Here is a 24,426-nt window from a genome sequence, read left to right on the forward strand (position 1 = left end):
ACAGAAAAAAAAAAAATCAAACATCGTGCTGAGTCTGTGGCAGTTACTGCAGATGCTGTGCTGGTGAGAAGTCAACAAATCCATTAAATGGGAAATGGTCCCTGTGTGCTGTCGCTGGGAAGAGGACCATCCCCTGCACCACCACCTGTACATCTGGGTGACACCAGGCAACGCTGCAGAAAGGAAATGGTTAAAGGAGGAGAGGCTGTCGAGTTGGGTTAGCCATCAGATAGCTAATATTTTAGAGGTTTTTCAGAGCTAAGCTATAAAAAGGCCGTAGCAGTATTTCAACTTGCCCATTGTCTGCTGGAAGCCAGCCAGCGTTGCCATGCCGACGAGGAATTATTACTTGCTGCCAGAGCTGGAGGAAAAGCTCATACTTTTGGCTTCAAAACAGGAGGGGTGGACTTATGTAATCCACTGTGTTTATAGGCTGAGACTGGCAGGAGCATTGAGAAATAATTACAGGCTTTCCATTTCATTTCCAGCTTGGTTTTAAGGCTGTGTGGCCTCTCTTTATTTATTTATTTTGAACTTGAGAGGGTGGCTGCTAAAGATGCAGGAGGTCACAGAGGTGATGCGGGGATGCTGCTAGGTAAGTACCCCCCTCCTTCCCTCCCCGGGCTGCTGGGCTGCTTTTGTTTTGGTGGCGTTTTGTCTGGAGAGCTAAACTAGGCCACAGCAGAAAGAAGTTGCTTTGAAAAACTGGGACTTGGCCCGGCGACACAGAAACAGTGTTTAGTGCTGGAGGCTGAGAATACACTTTTGCGGTAGCCTGGAGGTGGCCAGCCGTTTGCTGACGGAGGTGAAGTGCGAGGTTTTGTGAGCCCTTGCTGCTTTCTGAGGTGATTTTATCCCTCCAGCCTTCCTTGGTTTGGAGTGTGTATTTTTGGGGGGAGGGCAGTAACAAGGAAAAAGGAGAGAAAAAAGTTTTGGGGTTTCTTTGCTAAATGTCTTGGTCTCACACGTTGCTCTGTTGGTTGGAGAGGGATTTGTCAGTGTGATCAAAGCAGTTTTGCTGATGTTTCGTGCCTTTGAGAGGTGAATTGCAAAGTTTAGCCTGTAATTAATGTGGGTTTGTTCGTCCTGGGAACAGTCAGCAGATGATGCTGTAATTTGGGTTTGCCTGAAAAGCAGCGCGCGGTGTTTTGACTTCGGTCAAGCCAGTGGGAGTCTGCAGCTGCTGTTTTTGTGCTGGCTGTCGCATAAACGGAGTTACTGCTGGTAAACTCTGCTCGAAAAACTTTGGGGTTGGGTGGTTTTGCTGGTTTTAAGGGTCGTGGTCCTATAGCCTGAGGGAGGATGCTTCTGGTGCAGTGGGAATCCCTCGCCCGGGAGAGATTGCGGGATGGTGCTTTTGCTGCTGCTGGAAAGACACAGCTGAGGAGGGGGATGCTGGATTGGAGCTGGATTGGGGCTGCCTGAGCTGGGAAGAGCTGTGCCTTGCTTAATTGTGCTCAGTTCTCCTCCAGTAAATGAGAATGTTACAGCTCTGACTTTTCCAATGGCTCTGACATTGGGTGTAAAGCTCCTGACTCGGATGAAATGTTCCGAGCGGGTATGAAGAACGCTTTGATACGCTGCAAACTTGCTGTGGAGGTTACAAAGGCATATAGAAGCTGCAGTGTGCTGTGATTTTTTTTTTTTATTTGTTTGTTTTGTTTTGGTTTGGTTTTTTTGTTTTCTTCATTGCACAGTGCCCTACTAAGGAGTCACATTCTCAGTCCATGCTAATCTGACTTTTTGCCGTTGTTGTATGGTGTGTACAGATTAAATATCCCTACTGCTGTGCCAGCCTGCTCTAGAGAGTAGAGTCCAGTGTTAGCTAGCACGCTTAACTTCTAGCTTAACTTTAGAGATACTGCACTTTTTAGGGGCTGTTACAGTCCCATATGAACATTTTTGGGCCTTAACTTGAAATACAGGGGTTCCTCAGTGCAACTGAAGTACGTGAGGGGTTGTTGAATGCATGCTGCAGAAATAAACTGTTTTCTGTAGTTTCCCACAGTTACAGGCAAAACCTTGGGAGAGTGGTGGCATGCTCTGAGACAGAAAACCTCTCTTGAAACAGCAGGCTTGACTGGCATTATCAGAGACACATGGGTGTGTTATACAAAATAATTCAATAATTTAATGATCCATAATACTGCACTAACTTCTACCACAGATGCTGTTGGACTCAACACGAGTTAGATTTGTTACTTCAAGGCTTTTTTTTTTCTCTTCCTCTGGGATTCATGCCAAGATGAACTGTATGTTCTGTTCTTAAGAGCTATGAGTAATGTATGTGTGAATCTATAACATAAGTAATATGAGTATATAAAATGTGTGAGTATTCAGGATTCGTGTATCCTGCATCGACAGAGTGCCGCACACATGCTATATGTGTGTTCAGAAATAGGGTGCGATACATGTCTGGGCAAAATTAATGACATGCCTTGAAGTTACTGCTCACTGCAGAGTCTGATGGCCTGAGCCCAGAGAGCTGAACCGAAATCCCAGTTGCCAGCCACGGTTTGCCTATTTAATTGCCCTTTTGGAGCAGTTACAAATTAGAGTTGGAAGTCACTCCCTGTGCTTACAGGGGAAGTCAGCATTAATGAACAGAAGAGGTGATGCTTGCACTGTATCCTAATGTTTCCTGAGTAGTTGGTGGAGCAGTGGGGTGTGCAGGGGTGCTGGAGGGCAGTGCCTGGGAGGAGGAGATACAGGGGTGCTGGGGTTCCCGCTCTGTGCCACCCCAGGTGGGTGCTGCTCCAGGAGCTGCTGTACAAGTGATGCACTCCAGGGCAGGCCTGCTGCTTCTAATGGCATTTTTTTTCTTTTTAGATGAATAAAATGGGCTTTCTCTCATAAATTATTTTTTTATGTGAAAAATGAGAAGGTGGCAAGTAGCCAATTCCCCCACCTCCCTCTTCCCAGCTCCGATGAGGTCATTGCCTCTTAAAGTTTATACCACGCACTGCGAGACATGGCTGGAAGAGCAAGAAGGCAACAAATGTCTCTCTTGGGGTGGTTGGGAGTGATGACCACCAGTCCCTGAAATATCACTGAGCTGCAAGTGATGCCTGAGCAGCACTTGTGAGTGGGGAGAGGGCCTGGTACAGCTGTCTAGGAAAAGGTTGCAGGATGCAGATCTGGGTGGGAGTGGAGAGCCCTGGTCCGTGCGATGCTCCAGGTGCAAGGCAGGACCTGGGATGCTTGGATGCAGGTCCAGGGGGTGGTCGTGCTGCTTGGTGGGCAGCGAGGGGGAAGGAGCCTGTGTGTGAAGGGCTGGGCATGTGCTCAGGCGAAATGTGATCGACAGCAGTTCTGGCACTCCTCAGCTGAGCTCGCTCTTGCATCCACTTACTTTTCCTTGGGAGTTTCCTCAGGGCTGTTTTTGCAATGGCGTTGTGAAAGTTCATGACCCAGTGAAGGAACTCTCCAAGACCTTTGTGTCCCTGGCTGTGTGACTACCTGGAGAAGTTGTGTTTTTTTTTTTTCCCTTGAATGCTATGACAAGCTGCTTGTGGATTCCCGAGCTATTATTTTCTCCTTCCCTGTGCCACCACCATCCCAATTTCTCTTTCCTCTGTGGTGGAAACAGGAGTGCCTGGACCATGAGGTGGTCCTTAGGGCTTCCCTAGAAGCTGCAGCCCAGGAGTGTGGATTTTGAGGGCTGTGCAGATATCCTGTTCTCTTTACAGCCTCTGCTGGGGTGCTTGGGGATGGTGCCCTGGACTGTCTGTGATTTTAAGGTGGGACGCTGGCCTGAAACAGCTAATTCGTAGGTGCCATAATAAATTAATTATTTGAATTCTATCAGAGCTTATTACTGCCTCGTGCCTTTGCCATGGCTCTGATTTTGATTAGAGTTTGCTGTACCTTCTGGGATGGTCTTTAGCTCTTGTTGTCCCACTGGGGAGGTGCAATTGGGTTGGACCAAATTGTCAGTGAATTTGTGCTGTAGTCCAGAAATCAAATCTCTGCTGCATCAGTGAAAGAGGAGTTGTGTGGTGGCAGAAGGTGTGCAGACAGTGGAGAGAGAAAGCAAGAGAAGTACAGTTACTTTTTTTTTTTTTTTTTTTTTAAAAAAAAAAACTACTCTGAAAAGCCCTTGGCAGCAAGCATGTCACTGGGTAGAAGCATGGGTTTGGTTTTACAGGTTCATTCCCCCAGTGTACTTGTGCTATAGTGTGCTGTATGCAGCCATCCCTCACCTGTCAGCAGTGGATTTCAGGGGTGGGCAGCTGCTTCCACCATGGCTTATACAAAGTGAATCTAGGAGAAAACGGTGGGAAGAGGATGGGAGGAGGCAGTTGAGATGTTGTCTGCGACCTTGGAGGTGTCTGAGTAGAGACTAAACACCAAGACTGACTGATCAGCCAGCATCTGCAGTGCTTTGCAAGGACAGTAAAGATCTGGGAGAAAGGTCTGGGAGATGCTTCCACTTGCTGATGTGGGGAACTAACATCCTTTTTTTAAAATGAAAGCTAGCAGGTAGCTGTTCTATATATAAAATGAGTACCTGAGGGCCCTAGGTACAGCAGTGTCAGCAGCCTAAAGCTTCCCCGTGCTGTCTTTGCAGGCAGCTTGTGCAGGCAGCTACAGCTCTGATCTTCCCCGGCACCAAATGTGGAAACGAAAAAGCGCAGTTGGAAGTTAGCAAGGTAGGGAACTTGGGGAGGGGTCCACCATGCTGCTGTGCTTTTAGGCACAAACGTAAAAAGATAAAACTTTAAAATTGCTGTTCCATCACAGCTTGTCCGTTCTGTGGATATCATTTACGCGTCCCATTAATTGTAGTTGCTCTTGTGCTGCTGCTCCCCGGTATCTTCTGTTCACTTCTTCTTTGTCTTTATGCTTCTCCTTAGCAGCCTCGTTGATGTGGTGTGGTTGTTTTTTTTTTTTTTTTTTTTTTTTTCCTGTCGACACGATACGATCACTCCTTGTTAGCCTATCTTGCTCCTTCCTCTTTCAAGGAAGAGAAGGAGCAGGGGAACCAGATCTGATAATTCCAGTGAGTAGAACTGTTCCCCTGAGCCCTTTATAAGAAATAAAAAGGCTCTCCTTCTCTCTGCTTCTCTTTGAGTACAAGCACTTTACCCTCTTGGATTCCCTGCAGGCTCCTCATACTGCTAAAATTGAAACATCAAGATGTCTGAGGCAGCAGGAATTACCATCAGTGTTTTGACACCTGGAGGTACAATTTCTATTAGCTTTTATATAAAAACAACACCAGTTTTGCCAACAGAGTTCTTGTTAAATAATGCATGAAGACCCTGCTCCTGACAGTAGGTATTTTTCTTTCACTTTCCTGGACTCTTGGATAATGGCTTAATTTTTGAGACCACTAGGGAAAAAGATACGCACACTTGCACATGGAAATATGTATGTGGACACACACATGCTCAACTCCTGAGCAGAGAGTCAGTTAGTCCCTTTGCTAATTAACGTGGAGAGATGGGAGAAAGCAATTTAAAGTTGGTTTGTTGAGAAGCTTGGATTGTTTTATTTTTTTGGAAGCAGCAGAAGGCAGCTTTCCTGAGACCTTTGATGGTAAATAAGACTGCTTATGTGTGATAAAGAGCGATCCCAGGAGGGTCTGTGTGCCCTCGAACAGAGATCAACACGGGGTCATCAGAAACAAAAAATGGGTAACTCGTGGTTTTGCCTAGATGATGCTTGGCATCAAGCATATGCTCTGTGCTCGCTTTTGGGGGAAATGAAGTGAAACAGAAGGGCACAGCATGTGGATGTGACTGCTAACAGTGAGAATCAAAGTACAGTTTTGACATTTCTAACCTAATAAGTGGTGCTGCGTGTGAGAGCCTGCTTATTTTCCTTTTCACCATGAGATGCTTTGACAGAGGAGTAAAGTCCCATTTTGACATTTCTGTCATTTTAACTAGAGAGAGATTACAGTAAATTGGATTAAGTGAAAATCTTCTTCAGATGTTTGTGGTTTGGGCTGATTTATGGATAGATGTCATTTGAACGTCATTGTGCATTTTTTAAGCATCTGCTTAATGGTTGCTCTAATGCTGTTGCTGCAAATAGTCCACACAGAGGAGGGAAGGCTGAGCAAGAAGCAGCTACCCATGACAGATCTGATGCTGGTGTGTGGCATGGGGACAGCAAAACACTGTCCTTCTCACATTCCCAGCCGCATAGTGCCAGATTCTGTGATGGGTGCTTACTTCTCATTTAAGTTCCTGTTATTAAACTTTTTTATCTTCTGCTGAGAGTAATTTAAATAGGCTTTTCTGAGTATTCTTCCCATCCTGGAGAGAGCTGGTTCAGCGCACACGTTATCCTGCACTTGGGTTGTCTGTTCCCCTGCAACCAGCGGTGACGTTCCTCTTGGTTACACTCATGCAAAATCTCAGTCTTGGCTGCCTTGTTGCAGAGTCCTTCACTTGCCGTGAGTTGTGTGTGTGACTTTTCCAGGAACCAAAGTATTCTCATAAGCATGTGCTGACTCACTAACATTAGCAACAGCATGTGAAAAATACTCTGTCCATGTACTGATATTTCCAAAAGATAGTGTTGAAAGTTCTTCCATTAAATTATCAGTGTGAGACTTCTTAAATATAAGTCCTTAATGGTGGCTTCTACCTAAGCCATTTAGAAGCTGCTGGTGCCATTTGGAAAGCTGCATAATCTCTTGTGGGTGATGATGTAATCAGCACTGTAATCAAATCTGCCAGTGATGTCATTGATGGAGTAGTGCACTGTTGCAGTGATTAGTGGGATGAGATGGCATGAGATGGGAAACTGGAAAGTCTGCATCCCTAAATTGTGTTCTTTACATATGTAGTTTATAATTTCTGGCACGATTTTGGAAAATACTTCTGATCCACGCTCAAAATCACTCGATTTGTGTCTAAGTGTAGAGGCTTGTGCATTTTGGTTGTGGTCTCTAAAAGTTTATTTGCAAGTCTGATGTTGGTTTAAAGATTTTGTACCTATGCTGGGAGGTGTAGGGTGGTTGTCTGCCAGTTTAGCTCATGCAGCTGCCCCCGCTCTATGCCAAGTGAAGGCAGCGCTGGCCCGAGGGAGCGTGTGACTGGGCCTGGGAGCGAGAGTATAAAAATTGCCCTTAATCCTCTGAAGCGGCTGGATGTCTCGCACTGTGTCTGTTCATTTTTACAGTCCTGGGGCAGGAAGGTGCCGCTCTGATGTAAGTTACAGGTACAGAGAAGTACTGTTGGAAGCAGAGCACATCAAACCCTGGCTCCTCAGGGCAGGTCAGCTGGTGATGCTTCACACCTTCCCTCCAAACTGAGCCCCGCTGGTTTGATTTGCAGTGTCTCAGCACTGCCTGGGATTTCCTACGCTGCTGTTGACACCAGGGTTGTGGTGTTTGGTTTTCTGTGTCTGTGCTCCCTCGGTGGTTCACATCACCCTTGCAGTTAAGAGGAAAGATTTTGCCTTCTGATGTGTGAGCATTTCATGCCTTGCTTGTGACTCAAAGTGCAATTCTTGAAATATTTTCTATATTATTTTCTGTGATACCATTATTAGTGGAAGATCACGCTGCCGAGGGAAGACAAATTTGTAATCCTGCTTAGTGGCTGATCTTATCCTAGCTGAGTAGCTCTTGTTGCATAAGGGACTGACCTGAAATCATCTTTTGAAACCATCAGACAGGATGCCTTTCTCTTCTCCCCTTCGCACACATGGGTGTGATAGAGACTTTTTAAATGGTTTGAAGTTTAGCGGTTTTACTTTGAAATCTGAATACCTTCTGATAACTAACCTTCAGGTTGGTGGGCCAAAGAGAACAGTGGTGCCGCAGGAGGTGGGTTATTTTAATGCCTCTACGTGTTAAACAGACTTTGCAGCCTGACTTGCTTTTCGGGGTTGCTAAGAAGTATTTACAAAGGTTACCTGGCACAAATGACAGGGAGGAGCAAGTGGAAGAGCTTGATCATGACCCATCCCAAGGAGGTTTAGGAGAGAGGCCGGGGTGGGAGCTGGGAGGGATGGCTCTGGCACTGGGGAAGGGCTCTGCTCCATCCCTCGGCATCACGTTCCCACCACTGGATATACCAGCGGAGAGGGTAGGTGGGGGAGCAGGAGGGGAAGAGCTGCTGCTTGTGAGCAGTGAAGAATTAAAAACATCTGCTCCAGCTGTGTGCCTCTGTGCTTATTGTTTTTAACTTCTCTCAGTAAAGCAAATGAGGAACTGGCGGAGCATTTCTTGGCAGGGACATTGTCTTGGAGTGGAGATATTTCCCTTTCTGCTCAGTTGGCCCTTTCTTCTCTCATTCCTCCCAGACACGTAGCAGCCCCAGGTTGAGCTCAGGTGAGACATCTGGTCTGTTCTTGCTGGGAAGGATGGTGGGAGTGCATGGACAGCTTTTTTCTTTTTTTACTCCAGTCCCCTGAGAAATGCTGCATTAAATATCTTAGTGTTATGAGCTCTGTATGAAGATGTGAGGCTCATTCTGTCACCATGCCTGTCTGTTTTGAGTCCCCCCATTGGAGGAGGGAGCACATGCTGCTTGTGTGTGCAAGCAAAGAGCAAGGACAGGAATTGCTGCTCCCAAGTGTCAGCTCCTCTTTGGATCAGCAGACAAAACTCTTGGCTTCCCATCGTGGGTCAGACCTGGAGCACGCAGTTCCTGAAGTCCTGACCGCTCCAAGCTGGGGGTGACTGGCACTGGAAACAGCCTCAGGCTCTCAGGAGTTTCCTTCAAGCTGAGCAAGCGTCTGAGCAGAGAGATGCCCTCTCTCCTCTCCGAATGCCCACCTATGGTGGGATGTTCGCGGACCTTGGAAGTTGCTGCTAATGCTCCACTTGGCAGCCTGTGGAGCGGGTGAGTGAGGTTCACCAGCCACACTTGCAGCAGCTGGGAAGTGTTAGGCTGTGGGCAGCACTCTGGAAGAGATCCTTCCTTCATTTACTGAAGGTGATATCCTGGTGGCTGGCAGTGGAGAAGGAAGAAGAGGTGTTTTTTCTCTCTGGTGTGGATGAATCAGTGCTGTCTGTGATGGATTCTCACTGCGACAGGCTCTAAATGGGAATTCTCAGGGGAAATTAGCCTGCAGCTTTTGACTTTATTAAATATTCTCCAGTGCCATCCCAAAGGACCACTTTTTAGTGCTCTTCAGTGTTTTATCTGTATTTTTAACAGCACCTACACGAAGTGTGACCATGTATGGCCTATATTTACATTGAAGTCTGTGTACAAATAGTTAAGAAATGATAGACAGTGTGTTCTGTTCTTCAGGTCTGTAACATGTCTTATAGCTAGATATAAGAACCTCACCTGGAGATAGTGCAGATTATTATGAAGTCCAATAGCTTACTTAGAGTTATGGCTTATAATGATTGATTTAGCCATTTATTAAAACACCTCTTTAATGATTGATTAAGCCTTTATAAACTATTTGTAACTTTTAAAATGTGACCTGATGTATTGTAGCTCCATTAGCATCTAGGTAATAAAATACACTGTGGATTTGTAATACCTGTTAGGTTGACAGAAATTATATTTTAGGCCTTACATGTGTTGAAGTTTTAAGTACCTTGTTAGAGATTGTTCTTGGTGCGTTCTAAGGCACAGAAGTCCAATCTGCTCCCTTGAAGCGAGGTGCAGGGCTGATCTGGCAGGGGTGTGTTTACTGTGTGGCTCCCCTGCCTGCTGGGACAGACCCTGTTTGCATTGGCATTACTGGTCTGTGTAACCTGTCATCACCTGGTACCGACACCAAGCACCCAAGGAAAATGATCTCTCCTTGCTCCCGATGAGGAACGATTCTGTCTTGTGCTGGCCTGAGAACAGAGCCCAGATCTGGGAACCAGCAAGCGATGTTCTGCCCCGTGCCTGTGGATGCTGTCCTTGGGCGCAGCTTTGACAGAGCTTTTCCCTGATACAGAGCAGAGCCCCGGTAATGCTGGTGACTATTAAAACGGATCCCAGCTGACTTGGCTTCCTGCTAGAGCAGGTGGGGTCCTGCACTTTCCTCTACAGCCCTGCATAGTCTGTGCTGAGAGAGCTAAAAATTGTAAAGGGAAAAGGATGGTTTGCTTGGAGGCACATGATGCCAAATTTGAATCTAGTTGGAGAGGCTGGAGTGGAGGTGGGGAGAGGGGGAAGGCTGCCCAGAAAGGGATGCAGCTAAGCACTCTGTGTCTAGAAATCTGTTGTCTTCCTGGGTATTACTCTTATGTAGCCAAGTACCAAAATCTAAAGATAAATTCTGCATACAAAATTATAGGGGTCTCTTTTTTTAAATCTGCTTTCTTTGTCTGTGTATAGAAGCATTTTTTCCATGAACTGCCCAACTTTCCATTTGGTCGAGCTGTACAGAGCTGGCTGCTGGGATGAGCTGTGTAATGGGATATCTGAATCGCAGCAGGAAACCTGCTCCAGTTTAAGCAGACCTTATTTAAAAGCAAATTCAGTCAGACCAGTGCAAATTCCTGGACAGAGAAATTAAAACTGCTTCATGTCTGATTTGATGTCAGTTTTGTTCAGGTCAGTAACTACTGCTGAGGGATTGTTCAAGTGAAGCCTCTCAGGTGCAGGTTGAGCAGCGTACATCCCTGATGCTCTGCCTTTCTCAGCTGGGCTCTAGGAGTAGGTGAAGTTTGGCAAGGAAGGGCTGTTGGTTTACTGTGGTAACTTTTAGTCTGTCCCTGCTCCTGCCTAGCAAGTGACTTTCTGCTGCACATGGTTAAATGACCTGCCTTGGTGAATGGCATGTGTTCAGAGAGGTGATGGTGTGCTCTTCTGTAGGATTCTGAGCTTGTAAGGCTTGGTTATGTTGTGGCAAGGCCGACGATGTAAATGAGCATGTGGGGATTCACGGGATGTGGGAATGGTCTTGCCCTTTTGGTGGCTGATGTAAAAACAAAACTCAGAAGCCTTTTTCGGACTGTGAGGAGGTGATTTTTGGGGAAGCTGCAATTTATATTTCTCTTTCCATCTTGTCAAACAATTCAGCATTCATTTGCTTACCTCTAGCATCTGTCTGCAATATTTATTTATCTGTTTCTAGAGGTTTCTCTAATTGATAACCAGCCATGTGAGAAGGGGTGGCCTGTGCCCTGTTCTTTGGTTCCCAGCCAGCTGTTATACAGATGTTTTCATTGTAAGACCACAGGGATTTAAACTGGGGGGGATTCCCAGAGCTCACCCCTGCCCTGGGTGACAGGAGGTGAAACCACCCCAGTGTCCTCCCTGTTCCCTGCCTGCAGCCCCCTCCGAGGGGACGTGTGTGGGTGCTGTATTCGACTGCCAGAGGCTTCTCTGGGACACTGTGATAGGGTGATGAAAGTGAAGGTTTATTTACCCTTTCTGACTGCTTAAATGTGTTGTGTTTTGTGTTTTTTTTTTTTTTTCTTTGTCTGGAAAGTTTATAACTTTAACCCAGGACTCAGAAATTAACTGCAGGGGGATGCTGATAAATTGCGAGGGGGGGGGAAGCATCAAATTCCCCTTTGGGTAGCAGTTTACCATTCAAGCCTTGACCTTGTTAAAACATGTTAACTCAATAAAAGTCGGAGTATTTAAAGACAAGTGACTTCTTCCTGCCTCGAGGGGCATAATTAAGCCATTCCACACCCCTTAAACCAGAGTGGTGGGAGGGAGGACTAGGAGCTCCCTCTCCTGCCTGCGGAAGTCAGTCAGCAACCTTCCACTGGGGTCATCTCCATCCCGCCAGGCAGCACCCACCAGCTGCGGGGAGCTGCTGGTGGGAGGCTCTGGGAGTGCTGGGAGAGTCCGGCAGTGATTGCGTAGGAAACCCAACTGTTGGGAGGATGACATTGCTCCTTTTGCAGGGCGGGCAGTTTCTGCATCGGTTGAAATTGTGGTCAGGTGTTCTGTACTAAAGCAGACTGGATTTCCCAGGTAAAGCATGCAGCAGAGCTTTGTGGGGGGGGAAGGTGGAGGAGGTTACATTCATCCATACAACTTAAAAATGGGGGAGTTATCCCTTTTCTCAGGGTTTCCTTGTTCAAACATTCCCTGTAAGTTTGTAAAGTACATTGTACTTTTGTATTAATGTATGTTCTGTGGACATAAATACAAATGGACACATTAATGTGTTCAAAAAATCTCAAAAGATGATAAACAAATAAAGAATCCTCCACATCCCAACCAGATGCTGGGAACATGCACACCCTAACCAGCTGCGCAGAGGAATAATCCCTGCTGTGACTGCTTTACACCTGGAGTGCTGTAATTACCTGTTGGTTATTTAAAAAGCACTAGGCTTAATTTTTTATTTCTTCCAGAGCTCTTCCCTGTGTCTGTGCCTTGCTATACAGTCCTTGTGGGCACCGCAGCTACTTCAAGTGAAATCCACCATCATTGGCTATTCCCATTAAAATACTGGGTCTGTTAACTGAAGTTGTTTCATGAGCAGCTCAGCTGCCCAGGCAGAAGTGGTGGAGGTTTGGGGATGGTAATCCTTTTAGTTATCCCTGTGTAAGCTGTCCTGCCTCAACTTGATACCAAGGGAAACTCATTGCCTTAGCAGAAACAATTTCAGATGCCACGTCTTTTCTTGATATGAGTAACCAGAATTCATCTTAATTTAAATCTGAGGCTGTCATCAAGGTTATAAACTCAATGCATGAGTGCTGGGAAACATCCTTAAGTACCCTCCAGATGGACTCCGGAAAGATTATTATGCTGTAATTTGTTTTTGGAGCTCTACAAAAGCAGTATTTGACCTTGGGACTATGACTCTGCTATTCCTCCTTCCACCTTCCCCACTGCTTTTGTCCAGACCGGTTTTGTTCAAATTAAAGGACTGGTGTTAGAGCTTCTGTTTGCCCAGGAGAGGTGCTTCCCAGCTGATGAGGGTTGCTTTCCATCAGGTGTTTCCCTCGTGGTTTTTCTTTGTTTCTGCTATGTGACTGAAGGGTTGGAGGGTGAGGAACCCTCTGAAACCTCAGCCCTAGGGCGGGTAGGTGCAGGGTGACAGGGAGATACCTGCTTGTGCCTGCACAGAACCAGAAGTGAATTGGACCAGTGAGTCATTTTAGGAATAATAGCTTCATGTTGGTAGCTGAGGTTTTCTTTTTTTTTTTAAGATAGTAATAATTATTATTAATAAATAGCTTTGAGTTTAACAATTGCAAAACAGGGTGGCCTGATAGCCCAGGGACTGGGCATTTTGCTGGGGAATAAGGCAAAACTCTCCCCTCCCTCTGGTACATTGGGGTAGGGAGGCCAGAGGCTTCCAACCCCATCTTGCTGACACTCATTGCTTTGCTGTGGAAGAGCAGAGCCTTCAAGATGTCTCATCTATGTAGCATGAATTTCAGTCACATTTCAAGGACTCCTTCAAATTAGTCTGCAGGCTCCCAGAAGCCTGTCAATGACAGGCTGAAAACTGTTGTTCCAAGCCCAGGAAAGCCAAATTGCAAAAGGTATGACCAGGCTGCAGTTTTAGAAGCGTGCTGATCAGAAAGCCAGGACTCCTCATCTGCTGGGAACTGACTGATGGCTATGGACAGTGTGTTCTGTGTTCTCAGCAGGGCTGAGCTTGGCAGGGAAGCACTGAAATCCCATTTGCCCACTTGCTGTATGGGTTCAGTTATTAAACACATCAGGAATCTCCGTCTGCTTTGTAAGCCTGTCTGTAGAAACATAACCCAAAGCTTGGCTCCTGCAAAGTGCCATTTGCCTTTGAGTCAAGTTGGAGAGAGCTGGAGCTGTGCAAGCCGCCTCCTTTCTAGGGTAAGACTCTCCTGTGGGTGCAGAAGGAGTCATGCTGTTTGTATTGTGCTTGTGTGCCAGGGCTCTTGCTGAAATGGACTCTTGGTTTGTGTACGGGGATGTTTGGGAAGGGGATGGAGCAGGAGGTGGAGGTGATGTTCACCTGTCCCCCTTCCCTCACTGCAAACTGTCCCGTGTTCTGTGAGCCGCTACATGTTGTATGCAAATACTGAAATGTTTTTGGTGCCTCTAGAGAGGCTTTGACTTTCTGTCTAGAAGCTATTAATTACCTAGACAAGGAAAGCAGAACATACCCAATTAATGGCTCCTACCACTTAGACCTGTCTCTCCGGCTGATCCGCTATGAACTAATGAGCAGCTCCTTTCGCTGGGCCACCAGTGAGCTTGAACTTCTCATCGGTTTTCCTGTGGAGAAATGAAAGCAGCAGCAATGTGCAGGAACAAATGGCTGGAATTCAGTTATTAACCTAGGCTGAAAATTGACTCTATCTGCTAGTAATTACCCAGGGGATGTTAGGAGAAAGGCCTAGTGGAGGGTTCAGAGCTGGTATTTGACAGACGATCACAAGCAATTGAGTTAGCATTACTTAAGTTCCTATCCTGCATCTGAGGTGCAGTGATGTGCTGGGTAAGTATAGCAACTTCAACGCAAACCTGGAGTAAAATGGGTTAGTTTAAAACAGCTCCACTCCCAAATGACTCCCCTTTTTCGTGATATTTTATGGCACAGCTGCATAGCATCTCATATATTTTTGAGTACCTTTAGTTTACAGGTCATTTAATTTATTTGCAGGCTTTGTTTCGATTCCCTAAGGTATTTTGTTCCTTTGCACGTGTCTTTCTACAGAGGCATTAAATTGTGCAGTTTGTCACAATAGTTCAGCTTTTATGCTGGCAGTTGGTGCTCTTCAAAGATCCTTGTGTGAAGTTTAGGCTCCTGAATCATTAGAGGATCTTGAAAGAAAAGGAATAATTTAAAGGCGAAGATGTTTTGTCGTCTTTGAAACTGGGAACGTGCGAAAGGAGAAAATGTTTAGCAGTACCATCCGCCTCAAAGAACTTCTCTTAGGAACTCCAGAAAATGAATTTCCTTTCTTTATTCAGGATGCAAATAATCGAAAATGTCACTCCTGAGCTGAGTAATTTGTTCAACAAAAGGATCTCGAGGAGATGACTCCCCTAGCTTTCATGAACGTGCCCAAGACATCAGAGGACCTGTCTCTTTAGCAGTATGAACTGAAGGGTTTGAAAATCAAATGAGCAGCATGTTCTGTGCAAAATATATAAATAAATCTTGCAGGTGCTTTGTATAATCTCCCTTGCATTTTAAAAGCCTTGTTTATCTGGGTAGTCTGGGGTTTAGGTTAGCTCCTGGGAACTGCGAACGGGTGTAGGGATGATGTGTTGTTACAAGGCTGGTTGTTAATGTGCTGTTTAATGTACTTGGGAGTGTGGCTGAAGTAGTAGTATGGTTACTATATCATTATTGCACATTGGCAAGGAATTGCATTTTTTTCCCCTTAATTTAAAGTTCCTTGTGTATGTTTATTAAACTGAGATTAGTACTGTGTAACAGCTCTAATATTTAAGTCCATGTTTAATGTAAGAAGGGGGGCAGCTGAAGTGGAAAAGATGTAAGGTGTGTTCAGAGAGCGGACCAGGGAGTAATGGGGGCTCTGGGAGTGGGGAAGGAAGGAGCTTTGCCATGGAACAGGCTGCAGGCACTTGCCCCATGGTTAAAATTGAGCTGGATCCTGGGTGGATGTGCCAGCATGGGACAAGTGTTTCAGGCTGCCAGACAGGAGTTTAGGTAGAACATGAGAAGGAGGGTTTGGTTCGTGCCTTTGCACAGTCCATCTTGCCCTAGCAGATTTGTTTTTTAGTTTCAACTTGTGCATTTCTGTATCTGGAGCTTGGGGCTGGGATTCTATCAGAAAACGGGGCATTTCCAACATTTTTTCCATCCCTGAGGTTTTCCTAGACAATTCTGCTGGCTTGCTTTTGCTGTCCTGCACTGGTTTTCTTACCTGTCTCCTTTCTGGCTGCCTGATCTGGAATTTACCTGTCACTCCTTTCCTTTGCATTCCTTATCTAGTCCCCTGTCTTGTTTCCCTTTGCAGTCCCAGTGCCCGGGTAGTTTAATGTTTAGTTGTTGGTTTTGTTTTGGTGTTTTTTGTTTTTTTTTTTTTAATTTCCTCTCCGGGCGTTTCCATTTGTCTTTGCAGATCATCTTCAACAAAGGCTTTGCATGGTCTAATTTGTTTTCTATTTCCAGCCTGGACTTAAAATAACTCCTTTGTTCCATGAATGGCCTATGCATGGATCCAAATCCAAATCCCACCTCCTCTCTCTCTCTTTTTTTTTTTTTTTTTTTTTTTTTTTTTTTTTTTTTTTTTTTAGTGTGGGTTTCTTTTTTGCTGTTCCTTGTCAGTATATTTAATTACTTGAAGTGTCCCTTTTGGGCATTTAGACTGCAGCTGCCAGTCAGTAGCTGTGGGTTGTGTGTGGCCATGTGTGTGCTGGCTCACTCTGCTTCCCAGCAGAGCAGCATGGAGTGGGCTTGCAGGGCTGTGGGTGCCCTGGCACGGAGCAGTGCTGCTTCTGCGTAACGGGAGCATCTCTGCCATCGCATCCCTGCTGACGAGCTTGCTCTCCAGGTCATCCACGGGTCATCTGTGTGCTTTTGCAGTCTCAGCTGCAACAACCAGGAGATGCTTAAGGGTTTTTTAAAATTGAATTAGGAGGGGAAAATCCAACCACGGGAGTAGAGAAGCCAAAGGGAAAGAGGCATGTTACGGCAGGATTTGAAAAACGAAGGCTCAGGCCAGCCAGGCTGATGCTGACCTGAGGCTGGAGCCATGGCCAGGCTGGCACTTGGTGTGTGGCTCGTGCATTTTAATAAGGCAGTGTCCCTGCAGCTGGGGAGTGACAGCCAAGCACTCCTGCAAAGAGAAATGGGTCAGTCTTGTTCATTTAAGCACATACGTGCCCCTCTGGGAGCTATCACAAGGTCACTTGCTGCCTTTTTGCTGAGGGCTGGGAGGTACTTAAACCATGTGAGATCCCTTGCAAGAGCTCATCTGACAAGGGGTGTCTGTGGTGGGGCAGGTGGTGCAGATGTCTCATCTGCCCCCAGGCAGCTGGATTATTCTGCCGGGGGCTGGGGTCGGAATGAGGGCTGTTAGAGGCAGGAGCTGCAGCATGCAGTTAGCGTGCACTTTCCTCTGCCAGAGCGTCAGGCCAGCATTGCATCGCTACCGAGAGCAGCCTGTCTGGCAAACCTGCCTTTCAAAACACAGCCGGGAGTGGGGCTGGCAATATCCAACCCTCCAACCTTGCTCCGTGCAGCAGCAGTGCCAAGATCTGTACACAAATGCTGGCAAAGGTTATCTTGGGGCAGAGCTAAACATGGGTCCTGTGCCCCAAATAGCTTGGCAGGTTTGAAAAGGAGAAGCACAAGTTGCAAATCCTGCTTTGTTGCTTTGGGCAGTGATAGGAGCAGGGCAGAGAAGTCACCTTTTATCGAGGATCAGAACCGGTTCTGCATGGAACCACGCTGAGGTGAGAGCTGATGCAGCCTTAGAGGTTTCTACCAAGGAGGCAGCAAACCAGGATGAGGGACCTCTGTGGCCTTCAGGACTGATTGTACCTTCTGACAAGGGTAACATCCTGCCCTGGGCAGCCCTGTCGTGGTGCTGCGATGCCCCTTCTTCCCCCAGATCTGCTGCTGTAACTGCTTGTGCATCTGCACTGTCAGTCAGACTAGGAAGTTACTCTGGTTCAAAATTCATCTGGCCAGAAAAGGAGGAGGAGGAGGAGGAGGGCTGCTGTCAGTGGGCAAGCTGGGGAATGGGGCAAGAGCTGCTTCAGGTACCACTGCTGAGGTGCACCTCAGGAACCGCAGGGTCTGGCCATGACGTGCAGGGTGCTGCCAGCCCGGCTCTGCTTTTGTACTCTGCCAAGGCAAGAAAAATGCTTTAAGATCACATGCAGGTACAAGCCTTGACCCCTGGGGTTGAAATAACCTCTCCTTCATGCCATGGAGCTCAGGGTGTGCCTGATCTTTCCTGTTGACCCTGTGCTGCTATTTTAATTTAAAACCTCTGTACCCTGCTGTGATTGAACACTACTGTGGATTCCCAGGCTGCAGACACTGACATGGTTGTCTTTGTTATTCTGAATAGAGCCCTAAATTTATGGCAGACGGCCTGCTTTCCTATTGAAAGGACTTAATAGATACAGTACATACAAATATTTGTGTGTAATGTCAACCGTCTTCCAAGAAAATTTCATGCACATATTGATTAGACAAATGCATTACCATTACATAGTGGTGCATTTCTTAGGAACGTCTCTCTACCCATTTTCATCACATCTTAATTATTTTTGCTTCCACTAGTCCTTTAAAACAAAAGTGGGTAAATCTCTTAACTGCTTTTCAGGTCTGGTTTTGATCTAGATCTGCATGGCCCGTCAGTGCCCTTACTGGCCGTGGGACGGCTGCCGACAGGCAGTCAGCTTTTCTGCTGTGCTGCACCCGAGTGTGTGTGGAGGGGTTTTTTATGCGTCAGGGGTTGGTTGGTCTCTTGAAGGTGAATATTCCAGCTCTGTATTAATTAAGCATTATAAGCAAAGAGCTCCTTAACTTTTTTTCAAAATACATGAGCTGACTGATGGATGATATATACCTATTCTTTCTTCTTTGGGGAGGAAAATTGTCATGTATTTAGCATTTCAGTAAAGATGACTTGGTTGTTTTTTCCAAAAACTTGCATGATTTAATGTAATTAAACATTAGCTTTGTTGTCAGTACTCTTCACTTAAATGTGCCCTGGTGAGTGCTAGCAGCATTTTATGTATTTGCCTTGTCTGTATGGTATGGTGGTACTAGTTGTTGCCTTTTAATAAGGTCTTTTGCAGTCATATTGTGGGCTGCCTCCTAACGTCTTTTGTAGACCATTCATGGTCTGTAGACCACAAGTTGAGTAACATTACTATGGATTTAAGAAACAAAATATTCTGTTAATCTTATTTCAGCGTGTTGCTGCCTACAGAAAAAGTTTTGAGCAGTGTGTCTTCATTAGGATCTGTAAAACTCTTAGGAGAATGGATGAACTGGTATTTTCTGTGAGCTGGGAGTGTCGTTCTCACCTTTCAGACAGAGGAACTAAGTCATGGGCTAATTATGGCAACTCACATTTATATTGTGTCAGTGGCAAGCCCAGGACCTCACCTGGGAATCCTGCTCTCCCTGAGGAGTATGGAGCCCAGTGGGAGGTTGGCTCTAACTTTGAGCAACAAGTGTGTTGAATTACATTAATTAAATTTTTTGCAACTCATTTTAATTGCACAGCCTTATTTTAGACCTGTAGGGTTTTTGCAAGGTACTGGCTGTATCAGTGTATTCTTTTGCTGCGGTCAGGAGCTGGGCTGAAGGACTGGCACGGAATTGTGTGACCCTGTGTCTCAGTGGTGTTGACTGTGAACCTGTAGATGACTGCAGGGCATCCTGAGCTTGTCTGTGCCCATCTTTTGGGCTGGATATGAGTGTGCTTGGTCTGATGCTGTACACCCCATTAGCATGAGCGGTGCCTGAGCTGGCATATGCTGCTGGGAACTGTCAGGTGCTTGGGCAGCCGGGTGTGTGGGCAGAGCTCCTCTGCATGCAGGTGAGCCTGCAGCAACTTTACACCCTGTGCTTTCAGGGTGTTAATTAGGGTGAACAGGTGATGAGGAAATTATTTTAGATGGTAAATGGCCCATGAAGAGGAGAAATAGAGGAGCAGGGTAGTGGTGACATGCTGCATGGAGTTGACAGCGGGGAGGAGGGTGGAGGTTTGGAAGGCTTCAGCAGTGGGGTGGCATCCTGGGAGTCTCCCAAGCAGGTGGAAATAAGTAGGTGCAGGAGGCTTGGTGAGCTCTCACCTCTTCCACAGGTTCATGTTGTAACCCTGGTGCTGGGCTTGCTAGTAACCTCCAGCTTTCTCCTGTTCCTAATCAGAGACTGTAAATCTCCTCCTGCCTAGTGCTGTAATGGCTAACGCAGGTCCGTGGATAAAACAGACTCTGATGGAGACTCCAACTGGGGGGGAAATACTTTTCCTGTGAGACAATGTCTGTTCCTCATCAAAATCAGTTGGGAAAAGTAGGAACCAAACAGTTCGATCTTAAAGATTTAAAGAGCCTGGCTGCACTATTGCTCTTTTATTTCCGTTGAGCTGCTCCTATTGTTTGTGTTCCTCTCAGAAATAATTAATAGAGGATTGCAGATGAGGAGACAACCCAGTATCTTTTGCTGGGGACAGGTGGCCAAGCAGAGTCCCAGCTGCACCCAACCCTGAAGCAGCACCTATACAGCCTCACTAAGATGTTATGCTCCCACTTTGCTCCCCAGTGGGAGCACCCCCAGCCCTGCTGCCAGCTGGCCATGACCCTCCTGCTCCCCCGGGTGGTGCTGGGCTGGGCACACTGCAGCAGCCCCTTCGCACATGGAAAAATAGGTTCTAAGCCATGGCATCTGTGGAACTGCCCCAGTGCTTGGGTGACCTCATTTGGCTCCAGCCCACAGTCCAGCTGCAGTGGAGAGCATCCGAGGCCTTTGGCCTGCGCTGGGATCTTGCTGGCGACCCACTGCTCTGTGGTTTGCAGGTGTGGAAATGCACGGGCAGCGCTTTGCCTGTTTGCAAGCACATGATTTTTACTCACTGCTTTCCAGGACTTACTGTTGAGGCAGAGGGAGTTTGCTGCCCTTGGTAAGGAAAAAACCTTTTCTGGTCCTGCTGGTGTGTGGTTAGTGCACACCACCAGTACGGCTCTCAAGGCAGCATGTCTTAGTGAAGGACAGTTTCACTGGCCCTTGTGTGTATATCCCTCTAGTAGAGAGCTAACTTCTTTTTCTGGTTGCACAGACAGAAGCGAAAAAGCTTTTAAACTGTTTTAGAGCTTGACACCATGTGACTTTGCACTTGGTGCTGAGTTCTAAAGCTGAACTTCTGATCTGAAGAGTTTAAAAAAAGAAAAATAATCCTATTTCTTTTGCTGTAGACAGCTGCCACAGCATGGTCTGGTCTACCTGCTGAGCTTCCAGGGAAGCAGTTGGCTTGCTGAAAGCTGCCAAGGGCTCTGGGCTGCCCCCAACTTGGAGTGTGTGTATATACATGTGTATATATACATATATTTACGTGTGCTAATTAACTCTTAGGTGGCTGCAAGCCAAGATGTCCAAGTTTGAATCCGTTATTAGGAAAGTACCTTAAACTTCTGCAGATCCCAGTGAGCTTTTGGAGCCCTTGAGAGCATCGTGCACGTGTCCTTGGCAGCTGCAGGGAGGGTTTGCCCCTGTAGAAGCACACATGGGCTGCATGAGAGCTGGGGGGTGGTGGTGTGTCCTGGGGGGTGAGCGGAGCAGATGTTGAACTGTGTGCACCCGGCATGACTCCAAGCTTTGGGTGGGAATCGGCGATTAAAATCCCATCCAGTCGGAAGCGTGAAGGGAAGTGGGGTAGTCATACTGGAAGCATAAATACACGCCGGCCGCCTTCTGGGTGTCTCTGAATTCCCCCGCGTGCGCAGGGGCTTTCCTGCCCCGGGGTGGATTGCACCGAGCGCACCAGTTCCTGAGTGGGGAGGCTGGCCCCGTCTGGGATGAGGGTCGGGCTGTTCCCAGTGCTTCCCGGGACCAGAGTGACAGGTAAGGTGCTCGGGACTTGGCGGGGATGTGTGTGGGTGCAGGGCTGCAGGGGAATCCAGCTCCTGTGCAGAGAGAGGGCCGAAAGCAGGAGGGGACCTGTTTATCCCTCCTCCTCCTGCCTTGAGAGCCAAACCTTGCTGGGTGTTTTCCCAATATAACTGGCAAAGTACCTTTTGCCAAAGGTGCTCAGCTGGCCCTCGGCAGGAGCATGGGGATGTCTCTTCATGTCTGTCATCCTTAGGCCTTAATGGAAAATTGCTGAAAAATCTTATTTTTGTAAAACTTGACCTCTTTGTAAGGGGGGCCTCCTTAGGTTGCTTTTCTTCTGCCATTGTTGCCCTGCTTGTCATGCCCAGCCTGCCGGGGACCGTTGCCTTGGTTTGATTTTTATTTCTGGCTGGTAAGCCGTGCGTGGATGCTGGCAAACCAGCGAGGCGGTCCTGCGCCTGCCTGCAGCAGATAAGTGGTTTATCAGCACAGGCTGATCTGTGGTCTCACAGGAGGAAAAAAAAAAAAGAAAAACTTCCCCTTTTCCTCCCCCCACTCCTTTTTCCACCCCCTTTTTGGTTTTTGTACACACCAACTGCTGTTTCAGTTGAAATTGTGTTGGCTCAAGCTGGCTGTGACCATGAGAGCGTGGGGAGATGCTGCTGGGGAGCTCATGGTGCTGGAAGCTTTCTCTGCTGCTCCCGGTGTGCTGATGAAAGAGTTTGATACTGCCACAAATCTTGCACAAATCTATATGTAACGTGTACCTCTGCTGGGGAGGAGGCGTACAAGTGTGCTCAGCATTGCGTGGGGTGGAGAAGCAGATCCTGGGGAGGGAGAGCCAGGGAGCTGGGGCTCTCCCTGCTGAGGGTCGGTCCTGGTGGCATCCCCCAAGCCCGGGCAGCAGTGGGAATTCATGCTTTGTATAACTAACCATTGGTATGAGAATAATAGTTAATGCATCTTAAACTGGCAGTGATGAAGGGCAGCGTTTAGATGTTTGTTACTTTTTCGTTGAAATCCAGACAAAACCCAGGAGACTTCAAATCCTCACCAAACAAACTACACGAAGTATCTATAAAAATCACTAAATTGTAAATCTCCCGGTGGGGCTGAGGGGGGGTCTTCCCATTTTGTCAGTTTTCATGATCTTGTTACAGCTGCAGAAACAATTGCAACACGTGGTAAAGCAGCAAATGTGTGGGTGTCATGGATGTTTGTGAAAATACCCTCAAGGCCACAGTGTCTTCTCTGGCTCCTGGTCCTGACCAGAAAGGCTCGTGTAATATTTACCTGGCACTGGAGCTGTGTGACATGCTTTAGTCCTGGGTTTTAGTGTAGCCCCATGGATGGAGATGGCTGCTGGGGGGGATCAGTCCCTCCTGGCATAAATCAGGGTTTACATCAGGTGACTGCAAAATGGTCACAGCTCACAAAGGAGGGCACTGGAAGAAACATGTGAGGCTGTGTGAGAGCATGGATGGGGAAGGGGATGGGCTGAGGAGGGACCTTGTGTCTTTGGACCTCGTGTTGAAGTCCTAAAACTCTAGCTTGTGTTTTTGGGAACTAAGTCACCACCCCTGAAAATACCTGTCTCCAAGAGACTTTGGAGACATAGATCAACAGGGTCCAAATAAATTGTTGGTGGTTTGCAGGCCTGGTCCTGCTGGTGCTGGGGGAAGGCTTTCCAGGGCAATCAGGTGGGATGGATTTGGGATAATCTTATGTTTGGACTTCCCTGTGATAGGAGTAATCCACAGCAAACACTTGGCAGTGGTTTTTGCCAAGTGGAAAATGGGGCTGCTGGAGGGCAGTCAGGGTTTGCTGATCACCCAAGACTTGATGTTCGGTTATCTCATGGTTGATTGAAATTTAACCTGCTGCTTTCCTGTTTCTTTCCAGTTGTTGCGTGACGTGGAAAGCACCCACGATGAAGAGGAGCTCTGAGCTCGCCTAATCCTTTGTCGGTTATTTGGAAGCAGCGACCGCCGCGCCTGCCCTTTCAACATGTCTGGATCTACGCAGCCCGTGACGCAGAGCTGGCGCGCTGCCGAGCCGCGCTACCCCCCGCACGCCATGTCCTATCCAGTTCAGATTGCTCGACCACATGCGGTAAGTCAAGAGACTTTCCTTCCCTACCCGCTCACGGGGTAGGAGGTGTGTGGCGTGTCCCTGTCGCTGGGGCAGTGGTTCAGCTGTGCTCATCTCGGATGTCGCTGTTACAGAGAAATCAGACCGTTTCCGTGCCTGTGGTATGGGATTTCATCGTTCCTCTCTCGTGGGATCCTCTTTTGTTTCTCTGTACAGTGCTTTCAGCTTTTCTCTCCCTTTCCAACCTCTTCCCAGTACTTGCCATGGCAGTGCTTGTGTGCTCTGGCTCATCACTTCTGAGCACCCAAGTCTCTCTTCCTGACAAGAGCACCCTTGGTTGGATGCAGCAACCAGCGTGTGGGGAGAGGGGAAGGTTGACCATCCTTGTGGAGCAGGAGCATGTGGCCTCCAGCTCTCTTCCATGTGGCCTTTCCTTGGTGCTGAGTTGCGAGGGAACGAGCATCCTCTCTTGTACATGGGCTGATACTTCCCAGCGAGCCCAGTCCTTGCTCCTCACACTCACGGGAGAGCTGTCCTGATTTCCAGCAGACCGCGAGGGGTGAATCTGCCCTTGGTTTTGGCCCTTGGGTCAGGAGATCTGCCCTTCCTTACGTGGCATTCCTGGTTGGTGGTGGCACTCCTGGGGAGCAAGAAGAAAACTGAGTTGCTGATTTTTTTCTGTTTTATCCTTCTTTATTTTTTCCCCCTCTTACCTTTGACCTGTGGTCTTGCTCTTGGATCAAGGCATAAGCTGGTGGTGATTTTTTTTTTAAATTTTTTTTTTTAATTTTTATTTTTGTTGGCTGTGTTTTGCTGAATGCACCAGAGCTTGCACAGGTTAATTCACCCAGATTCAGCCTCTCCTTTCTGTGCCATGTCACTCATGTCTGTGCTTGCTCATCCTGGATGGTTGAATGTTTTAGGTTTAAGCCTTTAACGGAAAAAACTCTCCTTAGTGGAACAGCTTTA

The 24,426-nt window shown here is 47.2% G+C and overlaps 1 protein-coding gene and 1 long non-coding RNA gene across 11 annotated transcripts in view; one reads left to right on the top strand and one right to left on the bottom strand.

Annotated features, from left to right (window-relative positions):
• The first annotated feature begins 490 nt into the window (after positions 1-490).
• Positions 491-24,426, top strand: part of NCOR2 (nuclear receptor corepressor 2) — a 203,274-nt gene continuing 179,338 nt past the window's right edge. For 6 of the 10 annotated variants that reach the window (XM_026859568.1, XM_026859572.1, XM_026859573.1 and 3 more), the window contains exons 1-2: positions 491-595; positions 23,269-23,478. In XM_026859568.1, the coding sequence (XP_026715369.1) occupies positions 23,374-23,478 (105 nt within the window). In that variant the 5' untranslated portion in view covers positions 491-595; positions 23,269-23,373. Of the gene's footprint in view, positions 596-803; positions 846-23,268; positions 23,479-24,426 lie in introns of those variants that run through there. The other 4 variants (XM_026859575.1, XM_026859576.1, XM_026859570.1 and 1 more) reach the window with 2 other exon arrangements.
• Positions 5,646-23,362, bottom strand: LOC113486016. Its single transcript, XR_003399513.1, has 3 exons — positions 23,244-23,362; positions 16,674-16,679; positions 5,646-5,656 (listed from the first exon to the last, which is right to left on the bottom strand). It is a non-coding gene; the product is annotated as an uncharacterized LOC113486016 (long non-coding RNA).

This window comes from Athene cunicularia, assembly GCF_003259725.1.
Source record: "Athene cunicularia isolate RWA chromosome 15 unlocalized genomic scaffold, athCun1 chr15_part1, whole genome shotgun sequence".
Lineage (NCBI taxonomy): Eukaryota > Metazoa > Chordata > Aves > Strigiformes > Strigidae > Athene > Athene cunicularia.